Source organism: Micromys minutus (genome assembly GCF_963924665.1).
Source record: "Micromys minutus genome assembly, chromosome: 11".
NCBI lineage: Eukaryota > Metazoa > Chordata > Mammalia > Rodentia > Muridae > Micromys > Micromys minutus.
The window spans coordinates 27,195,321-27,213,392 of record NC_137980.1 but is presented as its reverse complement, the minus strand read 5'-3'; the positions used below and the strand labels follow the sequence as shown (position 1 = coordinate 27,213,392).

Here is an 18,072-nt window from a genome sequence, read left to right as displayed (position 1 = left end):
ATTTCACTGCAACACGTCCGTATGCATTAACAGTCCCTGAGGGCTTATTGTGCCCTCCCACCATTTTGACTCGATATGACCTCTCGTGTAGACCCACAGTATCCTGTCTGTTGGGTGCTGATGTTATATCCTTTTAAGAAACTAAAGATGAGCTCCACAGCAAATCAGGAGGGTGTGGAGCCATGATCTGAATGCAGAGTCAGAAAGACCAAGCTCCAATCTGCTCCAGTCTGCTCTAGTCCGCCCTAGTCCACTCCAGTCTGCTCTAGTCCCCTCCAGTCCACTCCAGACCCCTCCTGGCATAATACTGGGAACCCTTAGTAAACTGGCTGAACTCTGGGAAGGGTTGCTAGTGATTGCCCTGTGAGGATAGCACACATGTTTTGAGTTAAATTCTCAGACAAGCATGTGAATTTGTACCAACTATCCATGAGTTGTAAGGATTTTTTCCCTTTAAATCTCTAGAACCGCCTTCTCACCAGCCAGTTGCCTGGCTATGGACAGACTCAGTCAGTCTTTCTCTTTACAATTTCTTCTGAACTTGCCCATAGGATTAAAACTCTATGGGGAATTTAAATTTCTGCTGCTGGTGGTGGTGCACACCCTTAATCCCAGCAGGCTGAGACAGGCAGCTCTGTATTACGATTCTGTGGCCAGCCTCATCTATAAGGCAAATTCCAAGACAACGTGACCACAAAGAGAAACCCAGACTTGGAAAAACAACACAAAACAAACAAAACAACCAGCAACAATAAAGAAAGGAAATACCTCTGGTCCAGAGTAACTTGGTGCAGGCCCTGAAATTAACTTTATCTAATTTCAATGCTAATTATCATGGTCAATGACAAGTAATACAGCCCAACTAGGACCACACAGTCAGACCCTAGCTCAAAACAAACAAAAAATAGCATGACAGTGAACAAACCTTGTTCTATACCAGTATAAAGCCCAGTGGCCCATTAGCCCCAAGGCGAGAACTAGGTCTCCACCCTGGAGTGACTCACCCTTAGCATCTTCTCACCCAGTCTTCCCACCATAAGCCTGAGGCTGCCTAATATGGGCTCAGGCATAGTCTACAACTCAAAGAAAACATTTGCCTTGCTCAAAAAGTAGTTTAAATACTATCTACTTACTAAAACCCTACCCTGCTTCCTTGAGGACGTCATTTCCAGGATAGCCTTTAGCCTTGCCAGGGGACAGTGCTGCTGTTTCTAGGTAATCGAATCTGTCACTATCAAACATGCTATCTGAAGATCACACAGCATCCACAGGAACTCCTGAGAGACAAGCAGGTCCTAGTCAGGAGGCCTCACACACAGTCTGGCCATTCTTTCTCAAGAAGACATGAGTGGGAATAGCAGTCTTGCTTTATGTAAAGAACTGTACATTTCAAGTCATGGTTTCTTTTTTACTTCAGGTAATTGAAAAAAATTGTTTTGGTACAGTACTTACTAATAGGAAATGAGTATTATTTCAGGACCTTGGAATAATAAGTCCACCTGCACTTGTTGTGGTTAAAAGAAATGTCTTCATAATTAAAGTATCTACCTCACAGAGATTCTCTAGCCCTATTCCTTGAATAGAGCTATAGGCAGATAACTTGAAGTTTGCATAAAGGCTCCCTCAAGAACTACTCCTAATTAAGAAAAAACACAAATAACAAAGTATTTCAAGCATCTGCGTGTGCTGGTACCTGCGTGTGATCCCACCAGCTGCCTGATGGGCCGTAAGGAGGCTGAGGGAGCAAGGAGGCTGAGGGAGAACTGGCAGAGCCTCCTTGTCAGATGATGCTCCTTCAGCTCCTGCTGGCCAGCTTACTCTCTCACCTCCAAGTGTCCTCCTGCCTCGCCCTCTGTGATGACTTGGGACAGAGCAGTCATGTGGATGCCGGGGAGCATCCTACCCGGTTGGTCTCCTCCTGGATACCCAGGGAGAAGCTGTCACCCGCTGCTCTGTAGACGTGACACCTGCAGCCATTTGAGTGACATCATTTTTTTCCTTTTACCATAAACTCGGGTAGTTTTCTGACATTGTCAGCAGCAGCTGGCGCCATCACGGTTGCTGTCCTAGCAGCTCTCACAGCCCTAGCATTGCCAGAGCGCAGAACGATGGATGAACACCCACGGGAAAGCTCCCCAGTACATAGTTGAAGGACAGAAGAGTAACCAAATAAAAGTGCTAATGTCACAGTCAGGAACCTTTAAATGAGCAAGCAGGCTTTGTTGCTTCTAATTAGGGACGTGTGACCTCTCACAGACACCTCACAAGAGCATTCATAAAAATCCTGTGACCCAGGTGGACTGTCTCCGTTTACAACCCAGCCAGGTTAAATGCCTTTCTGTTCTTAAGTTACAGCCAGGAGAGTAACCACACTCCCACCTAGTCTAATCTTGTCCTTACCAGCAGCAGGGGGTGGGGGGGTGTCTGATTTCTACGAACCGCATGTGTTTCGACTTCCCAAGTACCACAGAGTAATGACTTTCAGCAGTTTCTAAATCTCCAAATTCCTATACGTATAGCATTTAGATCTGAAACTTGGGGAGGGGGTGGAAAGTTTAAAGCCACTGTTACCATTCAACTCCTTTGCAGTACACTTTGATTATATCTGTTTTTTTTTTTTCCTAACCTCCTTATTATGTACTTTTTAAATTTCAGTTATTAACATGTTCTTACTTTGCTTTTATGGGTCCTCTTCTGTATTGTGTCATGTTTGTTCCAGATGAAAACTAAAGCTCGTTACCTATTTCAGGAAGAGAGTTGAGTGTGTAGATCATGTTGAAGAAGGTGCTCATGAAACAGCTGTGCACCTTTACTGCCTGTTATAGATGGAACCTCCCAGCATTGTCCAGTAGTGTGTGTGCAATCCACCAGAACGTCATTAGCAACACCACATTGCTACTGCCATTACCAATTACCCATGACTTCTAGTTCCAGAAGCGTGTATGAGCTACAGAGAGCATCTGATTTGCATTAAGATGTTCCTTACAACACAGGCTAAATTCACTGCTAATAGGACATAAGAGTTGTTGCTTCCCGGGATAAAAGAATTTATTTCTAGACATTGAGGCTTGCTTTTTCCTACTGAGGCATCACTACATACTGTGTGTCCGTTACTAGCATATTAACGCTAATTGATGCCCATGCATGGTCTTAAATGTTGAAACATACAGCCAAGAAAAGGTCTGCATTGAGAGTGGTTCTGGTTATTAGAAGAATATGTGTAGAGGTTTGAGGAAACTTTGGCTAATGCTTCAGTGAAGCCATAATGTCTGGGTTTTATTTTTGGATTTGTTTTGTTTTGTTTTCAAAAAGTATCAATATGCTTAAGAATAATATAGACTTAAATTTTAAATTTTAATTTATAAAAATAAGTGTTAAACTCACCACCATGACCACCTTCATATACAGACCAGTCAGTGTTAGAGACTTATTTGTGTATGCAAATGCCTGTATGTGTCTACATGCAAGTGTGTGTCTGTTTGTCTATGTGCTCAGATTGTCAAATGTGGCAATTTTTTGATCAATGTGGTGATTAAGTGTTTTATTTACTGGTTTAATTAAGATCTTTGGAAATGATAAAAAAAATCAAGGAGAAATTAGAAAAAGCAAACTGAGGCTCAGATGTTGAAATTCATTTAACTAATTGAGTTAACTTCCCTGAACTAAATGGTTTTTAGTCGTTATTCTGAATGATGAATACCAGCTAAGAGATTGGAAAAGTTAAACTGTTTATGTTCATCTGCAAACAGAGGTTGGAAGTCTTTGGGACATAGACATGGTAGACAAGTTGTTATTTTATATAAAATCCACACGAGTAGTAGGATTTTAGAAACTAAATCCAGTTTTATTACTTTTTACACAGGAACTTACTAATAATATTTTACTAATTTATAAATAATGTCAGACATACCAGAGGGAAATTTTAATTTTTTAAAGACTTTTTTTAATGAGTCTGGGTGTTTTACCTGCATGTGTGTTAGTACAGCGCATGTATGCAGTGCCCCGCAACAGCTGCCCAGTGGGTGCTAGGAACTGAACCCAGGTTCTCTGCAAGAGCAACATGTGCTTTTTACTGTTAGTCCATCCCCCAGGCCCCAAGAGAAATGTTTAGTGTGACAGTTATCAAACTGAAATGACTTACCATGATGCAACAGAGATGGAATCAGAAAACCTGCGTCTGAAGGTCCAGTGCCCTGCAGCAGCGGCCGACTGTCAGCATGGCTCGCACATCGGTGCCCTGCCACCTATTAATACTTTTGCTACTTTTTAAATTAAAGCTGATAATCTAAGTGCCTAAATTTATTGTGTTTGTTTTTTTACTGCAAACTTTTAATAGATACACTGCACAAAAGATGGAGCATTGTTTCTTCCCCAGAAAGGGAGATCACACTGGTGAACCTGAAGAAAGACCCAAAACATGGCTTAGGTGAGTCACCATGAGCGTCACAGGAGAGAGGGAGGCGGTGCTCAGACACGGGGCTGCTGGTTGCCACTCAGCCATGGCCTGTCCTTCCCCTCCCGTGGATTTACTTACTGGTTGGTAACCCAGTGGGTTTCAATGTGCCATTTGCACACACATGTACCCCTGTGATGTGCTGCTTCTTGCCTCCTCTGCCCTTACCTATCTCTGTCTTCTTGGGTCAGCTCTAACCAAGATGCTGGCTGTCCACTCGAATCCACCATTCTCCACCCCTGCTCATCAACTAAATACTAAGGATACTTGGTGCAAACAAAACAGGCGCTCCTGTCTCCCAGTCTCCCATATGAATCATTTTATCTAAGTATCTATATTTGTTTCAGGCAGACAAATCACAAGTCATTAAAAGCATCAGTACCATTAAGGTCTCTTTTTAATGGGCTATTTTACAGGATTTCAAATTATCGGTGGGGAAAAAATGGGAAGACTGGATCTAGGAGTGTTTATCAGTGCAGTTACCCCTGGAGGACCTGCTGACCTGGATGGATGCTTAAAGCCCGGTACTTGACATTTTGATAATTTCCCAGATGCTTTCTAATGGATGAATCTGCACAGAGGACAAAATTTAGGCAAAGTAAAATAATAAAAATAATGAGAATAACAGTGAGAAAGGGTTGAATTTCTAAGGTTTGGTATGAGTTTTGCTATGCTATTGAACATGCTGGATGGTGTATTTTCCAGGAGACCGTTTGATATCTGTGAACAGTGTGAGTCTTGAAGGGGTCAGTCACCATGCTGCAGTGGACATTCTGCAGAATGCACCTGAAGATGTGACACTTGTCATCTCCCAGCCAAAAGAAAAGCCGTCCAAAGGTAATGCTGTGTAAGCCCGTTATGAGTGCTCAGTAAATCAGAGGGAAGCTGTTTATTTCTCCCCAGCAGCCTGTCGCACGCCCGTCCAATTGTCGTGATCCATGCATCAGTGTAACATTTGCACCTTTGGTAATATGAGCAAAACTGACCTTAGTCATGTAAAATTGAGGTCACTTATATTCCAATATCTTAGTATGTTCCCTCTCCTTATTCCCATGAGAATTAGAGCTTTTTGTCGTCAATGACGTGGTTATGTAATACTTACCCGTGATGCCCTGTCTGGTCAACTTCTGAGAAGGGAAATAATAAACCAGAAATGTAGTAAAAGCAAAAAGAAATGTTTTTGCTGCTTAAAAAAAACAAAACAAAACAGACAATAGCCCCCATCCTGTCTGCGTCCTGCCTCCTCACGCAGATCACTGAGGAGAGGATGAGGCGGGAGAATTTCCACAGGTCTGCGGCCATCGTAGGCCTCATAACAATCACCGTGCCATCCAGGGCTACATTGCAAGACCCTACCTCGGTGAAATGTGAAAAAAATAACTAAATTCATTGTAAAATAATTTAGATAGTAGATTTTAGGTATAATTTAGATGCTGGGATAAAAGTTGCAAAACTGGACTGAAGAAATGGCTCAGCAACTAAGAGCACTGGCTGCTGCTCTTCCAGAGGTCCTGAGTTCAAATCCCAGCAACCACATGGTGGCTCACAACCACCTGTAATGGGATCTGATGCCCTCTTCTGGTGTGTCTGAAGACAGTCTACTCATACGTAAAATAAACAAATAAATCTTTTTTTAAAAAAGTGCAAAACAAAACCTTCCTGTACTGGGCTATGGCATAAGGTTTCTTACATTTTACACCATTGCTTATGGTTTATTCTTGTATTCAGTAACTAAGCCTGAGCGTATGCATATGTATGAATATATATCATGCATTTTGTAAATGTTTCCTAAGCATGTGCATTATAAACAGCGTACCCTCCAGCACACACCTAAACGTACTCATTTTACATGAAGGAAGGCTGCACCAGTTGAAAATCTGTAGCAGGCCTCGGAGTTTCAAGCTACCAAGATTGCTTTCTTTTAAACGTCACATTATTCTCTCTTGCTTTAGGAAGGAGGATATGGGAATTTAGAGTAAGTTCATTCCCCTAACTCCGCCTTTAAAGGACTTTAATTTTCTTCTAATAGATGTTTGGTTATAGTTATGCTATGAGAGGTTAGGATGATTAAAATAGTTTGTGATGGAAGAATATTACCTTAGATGGTGACCAAAGAAGGGTGTTTTTTTTTTCCAAAGTTGAAATGTGATTGTGTAATTTTTTTCTCAGGAAGCTAGATTAATTTTATCATGCTATATATTGTGTATCATATTGTATAGTGTTACTCTCAAAAAAGACAAAACTGAAACAAGCTAGACACCAGTGTGTACTCCAGGCTTCCCCTCTCCATCACCTCACTAAAGAGGGAGGGTTTGTCCTGGTCCATTTGGTGCTACTATAACATAATACCCCACCCAGTTTTGTTTGTGGTACTAAGACAGCCTCACTTTGTAGCCCATGTTTACCTAGAATTCACTATTTAACTTTGTAGGCATAAATTTCTTTGCAACCTACTTTTAATAAGGGTACAACCTCTCCTCTGGCCCATCACCCAGCAAAGGTAGTGGAAGAGAAAAGCTATTAGTATAAAGGGGAAGTGGATCTGTTCAGCAGTAGTTCTTTGGGGGTGAGCTCAATATTCTTTGGCAACAGTTCAGTCCCATAGCAAACACCAGATACGATTCAGCAGCTGCAGACCAGTCCTCTAGGCAGGCAGACACCAGGCACGAACCAGCAGCTGCAGACCAGTCCTCTAGGCAGGCAGACACCAGGCACGAACCAGCAGCTGCAGACCAGTCCTCTAGGCAGGCAGACACCAGGCACAAACCAGCAGCTGTAGTTCAGTCCTGAAGAAACCATCAGGTTCACCAACCAGCATGAGGCAAGGCCACAGAAAGGGCCTCAATGACAGCATTATCACAAGTTGAGTTCAACAACAGTATGTAAAAGCAAATCAATACATGTGAAAAATAGCAAGATGGGGCAAACCAAGGCTTAGTGCTGGTCTCCCACTGTCTGTGGGTCATATTTATACTCCTTCATCATGGACCCTTTCTTGTATTTGCTACATCCAAACATCCTTTCACCTGTGTCTGCTTCAGAAAACGGTCTTTCATGTGTTTGCTTTAGCAAGACATCCTTTCACCTGTGTGCCCCAGCGAACCATCATTTGACATGACCAACTTTCCAAAGAACTAGAAGTTTCCACCTCATAACGTGGGCTGGCCTCAAACAGCCATCCTCCGGCTTAGGTTCCCAAATTCTAGCATTACAGGCATGCACCACCATGCTAGGCATGAGGACGGGTAATTTAATTACAAGGGAGTCATGTCCTACAACTGTGGAGACTGGGAACTGAAGGTTAAGGGTCTGCATCATATGGGGAATGGCTTCCTATGGAATCCCATGACAGAGCTTGTGCACAGGAGATAACTTGTTTACACTGGCTGTAACCCACTCGCGAGGGTGGAACCTCCTGGTCATAACACCTTCATCATGAGCTGTGGCAGTCCCCTGCACATGCACTTGGAGAAAACATTGTTACTGTGCGCTCTCTCTCTCTCTCTCTCTCTCTCTCTCTCTCTCTCTCTCTCTCTCTCTGCCCATTTCTTTAAAATGACATATTAAAATAAACTTGATTTAAGTAAAACACACAAAATCCATACTAAATGTTGGTTTTGCTTCCTAAGGAAACTGATACATATGTTGTCTTATATGTGTTGGCATTTGTGTGGTTTATACACTTCAATAAATGTAGAAAACACCACACACATGCATTATTACTAAAAAATGCAATCTTATGCTAGTCTATCATTTTGGATTTTGCATGTTCATACGTGCATTCAAGTTTTGTTTGACATATGCTAGCAATTTGCCTTGCAGAAAGTTTATCAATTTGAGCTTCATGAATGTATCTTTTTAATGTGGCATTATAGCTTATAGTATGAAGAAATGTAATATTTAATTTTCTCAACATGGTGTTTAATTCCAACACTCAGTAGACAGAAGCAGGCAGACCTCAGAGTGTGGGAACAGCATAGCCAACATAGCAAGGTCTAGGCCAAGTAGACATAGTAAGATCCTCTCTCAAAAAAATCATATACATATTTATATGTACAGTAATATATATGGCTATTTATTGATAATTCTATTACAAATGGTGCTTTAACAAATAAACTGTTTTAAATACGATCAGAAATAATAAATATTTCTAGAAGTTAGAGAGCACTATGCATATTCAAGTTCTGACATGTGCTACCAATTTGCCTTACAGAAAATGTGTCCGTATGTGGCCTAACCAAGTAGACAAGGTAGTCCTCTTCATACTTTAGTGATGCCAGAAATATCTTTCTTTCTTTCTTTTTTTCTTTCTTTCTTTCTTTCTTTCTTTCTTTCTTTCTTTCTTTCTTCCTTCCTTCCTTCCTTCCTTCCTTCCTTCCTTACTTCTTTCCTTCCTTCCTTCCTTCCCCCCCTTTCTTTCCTTCTTTCTTTTCTCAGCCAAATAGGGGGAAAGAAGAACCTTAGAATTAAACTGCATGCAAAGATATCTTTTCATAGACTTATTTCTAAGTTTGTGTAGATTCATGTGTTATCTTTGTTCCTGAGAAGTTTGATTTTTTTTTTTTTTTTTTTTTTTTTTTACTGATTGTTTTTGTTGTCTTATTTCTGTTCCTAATTCTTTGACTTTTTCACCCTTGGTGTCAGTACATAGAAACTGTAATACTTTTTATAAAATCACATCAGTAATTCTCACACATGACTTTGGTACAAACTCTGTGTAAGGATTGAGAGGTGGCCCCTTCGAGACATTACCTGCAGTCCAAAACACACAGGTTGGCTGGGCTGATTCTCTGGCAGAGACCTGCATCACATTCAAAAGGCCCTAGGTTTGAGTCCCAATGCCCTAAAAATAATAAAATAAAATGGAACAAAAAGACAAGGAAGAGGAAATAGTCTGCCAAGATAATAGGAAACAAGCATAGAAGTAAACAAGACCAAAATGCTTAGGGATGCAGTTCAGGCATCAGATGATTATGTAGCATGTTTAAGACTCTGGGTTCAGTCCAGTTCTGCAGTCAGTCAATTTAATGAAAAGATTAATAATTTTAGAGACTCAAAGAAACTGTAAGTTATCTCTGAAACCAGGAAAATGTTCAGAAAGAAAAGTGGAGATTGGACCTTACATAAAAGCATCTTACCTAAGGGTTCAGGCAGGGTATTATGAGGAGACAGAAACAAAAGAAGCCCACAGCCTGTTCTGTGTGTTGTTAACGTGATTTCTTTGCAAAGTTTTCCCTCCTGTCTTCATAAGATCTCTTGTGTGGGGGTATGCATGTGTGTGTGTGTAAATTTGTGTGCTTCTGTGTGCATATCTGTGTATTTACAGGCACGTGTGTCACTGACATCCTATTCTCACTTTGTATCTTAACTTTTAGTGCCTTCTACTCCTGTTCATTTTGCCAATGGGATGAACAACTACACGAAGAAACCATCTTATCTGCAGGACAGTGCTATGGACCCATCAGAGGACCAGCCCTGGCCACGGGGCACTCTGAGGCACATCCCAGAGAGTCCCTTTGGGTTCTCTGGAGGCCTGCGGGAAGGAAGCCTCAGTTCCCAAGATTCCAGGACTGAAAGTGCCAGCTTGTCCCAGAGCCAGGTCAATGGCTTCTTTGCCAGCCAGTTAGGCGACCGAGTCTGGCAGGAACCACAGCATGGCAGCCCATCACCATCTGTAAAATCCAAGGTCACCGAGAAGACCTTCTCCGACAGTAACCGAAGCAAGGCCAGGCAGCCAGGCATCTCTGATATGACTGCGCTCCCTGACTGCGCTGATTCTGACATAGATGAGTCCGCCTACTCCAGCAGCCAAGATCAAACGCCCAAACAGGCATGGTTTCATTTTATTTCATTTTATCCCTTTGGGGAGGGCTGCTGTGTTTTCATTTAATAGGACAGAAAACATGGTAAACCTCCTCAGATGCTCACATGGTCCTGGAAAGGAAGAACATCTCGCATCTTCCTCTAACTGTTGCTGCATTTGATGCTGGCTGGCAACCAAAGGTTTAGAATACTAAGCCCGAAGTGGCTATACTCAGATTAAGTTTCATCTCCTACATATTTAAGCACATGTCAGTAGAGAACTTGGATGTATGAAAAACTGCTCGTGGGTAGTTCATAGTATGGGCAGTCAGATTTGTCATGGCCCACCTACATACTTTGGGGGGAAGCCTCATTCTCGAAGTGATAGGAATGTAAGCTCACATTCAGAGGTAGTTTTAGAGGGAAGTGCTCTGAGAGCATGCAGCAGTGTTCCTTGAAGAAGCCCTCTGCCCTCAGGAGGAACTCTCAGCCTTTGCACATGTGAACAGAGTGAACCTGGGGCACTTCAGTTGGTCTGTGTCTTTGATACATACTGACTCCTAAAGGAAGTGGGCACACTTGGAGCTCAGGAACAGGAAGCGTGAGCAAAGGCTCTTCTGAAGCTAAGTTTTATTACCCCCCACCTTGTCCAGCTTCACCTTCTGGGTGTCATGTTCTGAAACAAAATCTGTGTGCCCTGAACTGACAGTGTCTGGAAAGTCTCCTGGCCTCCATGGTTTTGATATACTCTTTTCCTTAATACCTTGCTGTAGAAAACCTTTCCAAAAAAGCATTTTATTTGGGCTATAATGAGAAATCCTCCTTTGTCTTGCTTCTCTTCATCAAGGAACCTTCCTCCATACTGATCACATCCGGCAACATGGGCGTTACCACCCTTCCCGGGTCACCTCCTAAGCCTGGAGACACGTTTGAGGTTGAGCTGGCCAAAACTCACGGCAGCTTGGGGATAAGTGTCACGGTACTGTTTGACAAGGTTCCACACCTTCTCTTCTTCACTCTCGCAGACTGTTGTAGCCCAACCTGTTAGCTGAGTTACGGCGACTCGTTTGGGACACTTGTCAAGTGCTTCCAAAAGCTAAAAATTGACAATCTTAAAAGTTTAAAATTTGTTCACCATCCCTTCCATCCCTGCCTTGCTTTAAAAAAAAAAAAAATGGAAATTGCCTGTTCTCCATACTGTTGGTATTTGCTTAACGTAAGCATTTCATGTGCAGAATATAAAGTATATGGCTATTTTTTGTATATATCTAGTGGTTTCTGCACATGTGAAATCATGAGATGATATCTCTTTAATCTATTCCATGAATTACTAAAGAAGGTGGATATTTATGTGCCAATTCTCTCAAATACATATTCCCTTGTAACAGATTTCAAACCTTAAAAGTAGAATTTCCAAAACTGTTCATATGTCCTTAAGATAACAGAAATATGTACATAAACTGTTTGATAATATTATCTTAGAATTCTATAAGACGTTATTTCCAGAACTGCAGCTTTATCGTTTGTCACAGTCTAAGATCACTGGTCCTTGCAGAAAGCAATTGAACATGTAGTTAAACAGCGTGGGGGATGAGTCTGGGGGAACAGTTACCAACACCCACATTAAAAACAAAACACGATACACAGTGCACAGGGTAACCCTGCACAGGGGTGGCAGAAGGCTTCCAGGAATTGCTGCTCATCCAGCCCAACCCAGACCGCAGGCTCAGTAAGGGAGACCCTACCTCAGAAATCAGAGAAGCAATTGATGAAGACTCTAGCCTAACATGCACATGCATGAATGTACATCTGAACAAATGCATAGTGCATACACACAAAGAATCTTTTCTGCCAAAACCTTTTTTAAATTTTTTTTTGTTTTGTTTTGTTTTGTTTTGTTTTGTTTTGTTTGAGACTGGGTCTGTCCATGGAGCCCTGCCTGGCCTGAAACTCACGCAGATCTACCTGCCTCTGTTGACTGGAGGGATGTGCCCTCAGATTCACAGACACAGTGTAATAGTGGGTGTTCCTTCGTGGTTATGTTCTTACACTGGTCTGCATTATGCTTTTCACTTGCTCATAATGCAGGAAACAGAAGGAGCAGTTCCTTACTACTCAACATACAGTTTTTGACACTTTCTGGATTCAGTAAAGAGGAGAGACAGACAGACAGACAGACAGACCCAGAGAGTCAGAGAGACTGAGAGAGAGAAAGAGCCTCAAAAGCGCAAACAGTCTTTGCCATGTGGGGATGCAGTTACAGTGCTACTGGGCATTGAAGTAACTGAACGTGCCGTGTGGGGTCAGCTTTCTCTGGGGAGTAGAACCCTTTCTGGTGATTACCTTTGAGAGCATGCAAATATTTCCATGTCAGTTTGTACCACTTTGTCTCTTCCATTTAGGGAGGTGTGAACACCAGTGTCCGGCATGGTGGTATTTATGTGAAAGCCATTATTCCCAAAGGAGCAGCAGAGTCAGACGGCAGAATTCACAAAGGTACTGTGCCTGTATGGATGCAGAAATGGCATGCACAGATACCACAGTAAATAAGAAAGTAAGGCCAAATGTGGTGCACACTTCTGACCTTGGCACTTGGGAGGCTGAAGCAGGCAGATCTCTTGAGTTTTCAGGCCTCTGCAAGGTGAATTCAAGGTTATCCACGGCTGCATAGAGAGACCTTGTCTCAAGAAAAAGAAGAGGAGGAGAAAGAGGAAGAGGAGGAAGGGAAAGAGGAAGAGAGAAAAAAAAAATATATATATATTATAGAGTTTTAAAGACAGGAGGAATATGCTCAGCTATAAAGCAGCATTTAAAACCTGTGGCCCGGAGAGTCGGCCCAGTGGTTAGGGGCAGGAGTTGTTCTTGCAAAGGACCTGAGTTTGATTGCCAGCACCCACCCGGAAGCTCATGCTTCCACAGGCAGCTGGCATGCATGTGGTGTACACATGTGCAGGCAGAGTTCTCATGAATAAAGCAAATCTGAAATTATTAGGTTAAAATTATACTACTTGATGCCACAGCAAAAACTCACCTTGCAGTTTATCCTTTAGCAGAAAAATGGCTAAGGGTTTCCGTGGCTTCTTACAGGCTCAGCGGCATAGCGCTGGGTAGAGGAAGACAGGAGAAGTGGGAAGTCCCTGACTGAACGCCATAGGCAGCTCGCTAGAAACATGTTGCCAGGGTGCGCTCAGCTTCTCTGTCTTCATGGTTTAATTCTGTGGTATAAATTCATATTATTCCAGCCAGGTAGATGGTGCATATTGTCCTGTGCTTGGGAAGGTTGGGGGGGAGACATTGTGGCCAGCATGGGGAGGGCAGGGACTCACTGTCACTTCCACTGAGGTTAACAGTGTTTCCTTTCCACATTCTTTTGGATTATCAGGGACGTTTAAACAATATTCAGTTCTCCAAAATACATTCGAGCCTCTCCCTGAATCAAGATAAAATAAGCCCCTGGCTATTAAAAACCCTTTAGGCTGTGTATTTCATAATTCACATCTTCCAAAACAACTCCGTAATTTGCAGGTGATCGTGTGCTTGCTGTTAATGGAGTCAGTCTGGAAGGAGCTACCCACAAGCAAGCTGTGGAAACATTAAGAAACACAGGGCAGGTAAGAGGTCGTGATATCAACCTGCCATGACATTGAGACGGTAGTGTAGAGATAATGCCAATCTCCTTGAACCTGTCAGTCAGGAAGCCAAGGCTAGCTCTGTAACACTCAGCATTCAAGTCAGGAAGTTTCCACTGAGGGGGCCACTCCTAAGTGCCATGTTTAACCCTGCTTTCGAAAACAGCGTGATGGGAACTGATAGGACTGCATCTGTAAATGTTTCGTAAACGTGACTTTCTAATGATCTTTCACTCCTCTTGTTCTTCAACCCAAAAGCTAGATGCACTGTGTTCAGATACCTTTTCAATCAGGAGGTAACTAAATTGTTTATAATGATACTTAAAATTACTGCCTGGTGAATTTCCCCCAAACCCAAATTCTCTATAACACACACACACACACATACATTCATACATACATACATACATACATACATACATACATAAGTATTTGACATGTTTGATATTAGCTTCTTTTTTCTCTTACTATTTTCATGCAGAAAATACTGAAGTTTTATTTTGAGACCTCCGGTTCCATTCTTCTGCTTCTGTGGTGTTCTCCTCTCTGCATATATTCTGGTGGACCAAGCAGTCAGTTACTGCATTACACCTTCTGCTGTTCAAAATCCTAAAACATAACCTGGTTTATCATTCTCCTCAGTTAATGATGCACTGTTCCATTTTCTCAGGTGGTCCATCTGCTGCTAGAAAAGGGGCAGTTGCCAACGTCTAGAGAACGTGGCCCTGCAAATCCACAGTGCCCTGCTCCAGACCAGGATGCCCAAAGCCAAGCCCCAGAAAAGATGGCGAAGCAAACAACCCATGTGAAAGACTACAGCTTTGTTACCGAAGGTCAGGCCTTGAGGTCATGTTACTAAAATTCTCAGCCTACTTAAGTTTTCCATGTTGAGTTAGAATTTATGCTTTGGTATCTCTCCCTCTTCATGTCAATTACGGAACTGAGGTAACACCAACCTAACACACACTTGAAAATCCAGGGCCATGAAGTCATGTCTGAATGTGGTCATTTAATAATACTGTAAATACCTGTCAATTGTTCTACACGCAGCAATAGTTTATTCAGAGGTGTTTGTTTAGTTTATTGAGGCATTATTTGTTGTATCTTTAATGAAAGAGCAACTCTTGTGCCTCAATAGCAGAATATTAAATGGGTACAGTATATAGTTGTTAAAGTTGAAATGAAATTTGGTAAGGATAAATTAAGTATATATAATTGAGTGGCCCACTTGAACCTTAAATTTTGGTTCATTTGATTTTGATTCAGGATCTAACTCCTTCATAACCCAAGTTGGCCTCAGTTTCCCAAGTGCAGGTGTTACAGGCATATGCAATCACACATAGCTGTTAACTTTTTATGTTTCTATTTATGGTTAGCCTAAACAGGAATGTATTTGGTATTTTACTAATGCTGGTCTTAGAAGTGTGCCAGCCTATACAGGCACAATAGTAATGGGCAGTGCTTGGAGAGATGAAGGCGGATGGCGCGAGTTCTAATCCTAATCCTGGTGTGCCCTTTGCTTTCGGGTCCCTTAAGTAATCCCTGTGCTCTAATTTAGAACTGCTCATACAATAAATGCTTTCTCTCTACTTAAGTTTCTATTTCACAAATCTTACTAAACCCCAATCAGTCCAGAGCACAGACCAGCCCGTGTTTCTGTTCTGACATGGACTTGAAATAGGATGTTCCTACTCAATCACATTCCTCTTTTCCTCTTTCTTAAAATGTGTACTCTTTTTTTCTGGTTTTAATTCTATTACTGTGCTTCTCTTACAAGGATTTTGTTGGAATGTCGTCATGACTCACCTGGATGAAATTAGCCCTTACCAAAATGTTGCACCTCACTCCACTCTGGCATTAGTTTTTGGCATTCTTTTTTAAAGATGTATTTATCATATGTAAGTGCACTGTAGCTGTCTTTAGACACACCAGAAGAGAGCATCAGGTCTTGTTATAGATGGTTGTGAGCCACCATGTGGTTGCTGGGATTTGAAATTAGGACTTCTGGAAGAGCAGTCAGTGTTCTTCACCACTGAGCCATGTCTCCAGGCCTAGTTTCAGTATTCTTAATGCCTCTTTTCTTTGCATACCTGGATTTCTTGTAATTCTCCCCTCCCCTTTTTAACTTATTCTCCAAAAGCACATGACTTTGAAGCATAGCTTCCCTTTGAGAACCGTATTTATTAATGCCTCCCATTCTAGCAGCTTTACTTTAGACATTTATTGATGGGGTTGGAGAGATCGTTGGTCAGCTGTGTGTAAAGCATGAAGTAAGTTGAGTTTGGATCCCCAGCACCCGTGTAAAACAGCATGGTACACCCATCTGTGTCTTTACAAGTGCTAGGAAGGAATCAGTGAGCTGCAGGTCCGTGGAAGACCCTCTCTCAGAGAATAAGATAGCATACAATACAATACAATACAATACAAGTGGGGAGGGCTGCACGTGGCACCAGCATCTGGCTTTTGTACACACACTCAGGCACACACACACACACACACACACACACACACACACACACCACAGAATGAAAAGTAAGAAAGGTTTCCTTAATGGTAGGAAGAGAGTGTGTGAGAGTGTGAAGTGTGCTGAAGAAAGCATACCTAAATATGCTTCCTTAAAAGCATGTCTAGGGCTGGAGAGATGGCTCAGTGGTTAGAGCACTGGCTGCCCTTCCAGAGGTCCTGAGTTCGATTCCCAGCAACCACATGGTGACTCACAACCATCTGTAATGGGATCCAATACCCTCTTCTGGTGCGTCTGATAACAGGATGTACTCACATACATATAATAAATAAGTAAATCTCCTTATAAAGCATGTCTTAGAGTATGTGCTTCTGCATGTTCATATGTACACAGCTTAATAATTTTTAACTTTTTTATCTCTTTTCTCTAGATAATACATTTGAGGTCAAACTGTTTAAAAACAGCTCAGGCCTTGGATTTAGTTTTTCTCGAGAAGATAATCTTCTACCAGAGCAAATGAACTGTACCATAGTAAGGGTTAAAAAGCTCTTTCCTGGACAGCCGGCAGCAGAGAGTGGGAAGATCGCTGTTGGAGATGTTATATTGAAAGTTAATGGAGCCCCTTTGAAGGGACTGTCTCAGCAGGTGAGCCAGGAGCGTCCGGCAGGGGCAATACTTCAGTTACCCAAGGATGGGCCAGTGGGCTGGCTGGCTCTTTACCTCCTTCTTGCCTCATTTCATAGTCCATTTCCATCTTTCCTCATGTGCCTCTAGGATGTCATATCTGCTCTCAGGGGAACAGCTCCAGAAGTGTCCTTGCTCCTCTGTAGACCTGCGCCTGGTGTGCTTCCAGAAATCGACACTTCATATTTGGTAAGGTCGCTTGATACTAATTTCTATTTTCACAGAATAGTGGTTTGATAATTCAGCTGCATGTACTGGGATTCACATCTCTGTATTTAACTAGGAAATGTTATCTTGTATTCTGATGGTGTCTTAGTTAGGGTTTTACTAACGGAACCCCCTTGAAGAGACTGTGACCAGATGCCATGACCAAGATGACTCTTATAAGAACAACATTTCATTGGGCTGGCTTGCAGGTTCAGAGACTCAGTCCATTATCATCAAAGCAGGATCATGGCAGTGTCCAGGCAGGAGATGCTGAGAGTTCTACATTTTCATCTGTTGGCTGCTAGCAAAATACTGGCTTCCAGGCAGCTAGGACTAGTGTATTAAAGTCCACACTCACAGTGATACACCTACTTGAACAAGGCCACACCAACTCCAAAAGGTCTACACCTTCTAATAGTGCCACTCCCTTGGCCAAGCATATACAAACCATCACAGATGGTGTTTTCAAGAAAATTGGCCTTTGGCCTATCAGCTCAAGGGTTCAGTCCCAGTGCTGTTCTCAGGATCTGGAAGGAAGAGGTGCTGGAGCCAGGCGCCTTCTCTGTATAGTGGGGGAGGGGACGAGTGAGGAGGACAAAGCAGCAGGGTGGTGTTTCTGAAATGTAATTGGAAGTGGCATTTGAAGGGCCAGAAAGGGCACAGACACTGTGATAGAATCTTTAACGCAGTTTCCAGAGCACATTGTAGAGAGGTGGCTGAGTAGTTAAGGACACCTGCTGTCCTTCCATAGGACATGGATTCGGTTTAGCTCCTAGCACCACATCCACTAGCTCACAGCTGCCTATAACTCCAGTTCCAAAGGGCATTCATTC

General features: G+C 42.4%; 1 protein-coding gene across 1 annotated transcript in view; it reads left to right on the top strand.

The window, feature by feature from the left end:
- The window catches only part of PTPN13 (protein tyrosine phosphatase non-receptor type 13), a gene marked incomplete at its 5' end in the record, with an annotated part of 122,866 nt that overhangs the window by 69,295 nt on the left and 35,499 nt on the right, over window positions 1-18,072 (top strand). Inside the window, 10 exons of the mRNA XM_080925731.1 lie at window positions 4,337-4,426; window positions 4,870-4,977; window positions 5,159-5,290; window positions 9,829-10,283; window positions 11,103-11,234; window positions 12,658-12,751; window positions 13,781-13,866; window positions 14,555-14,717; window positions 16,779-16,993; window positions 17,123-17,221. Of these exons, the coding sequence (XP_080781857.1) occupies window positions 4,337-4,426; window positions 4,870-4,977; window positions 5,159-5,290; window positions 9,829-10,283; window positions 11,103-11,234; window positions 12,658-12,751; window positions 13,781-13,866; window positions 14,555-14,717; window positions 16,779-16,993; window positions 17,123-17,221 (1,574 nt within the window). The remainder of the gene's footprint in view (window positions 1-4,336; window positions 4,427-4,869; window positions 4,978-5,158; window positions 5,291-9,828; window positions 10,284-11,102; window positions 11,235-12,657; window positions 12,752-13,780; window positions 13,867-14,554; window positions 14,718-16,778; window positions 16,994-17,122; window positions 17,222-18,072) is intronic.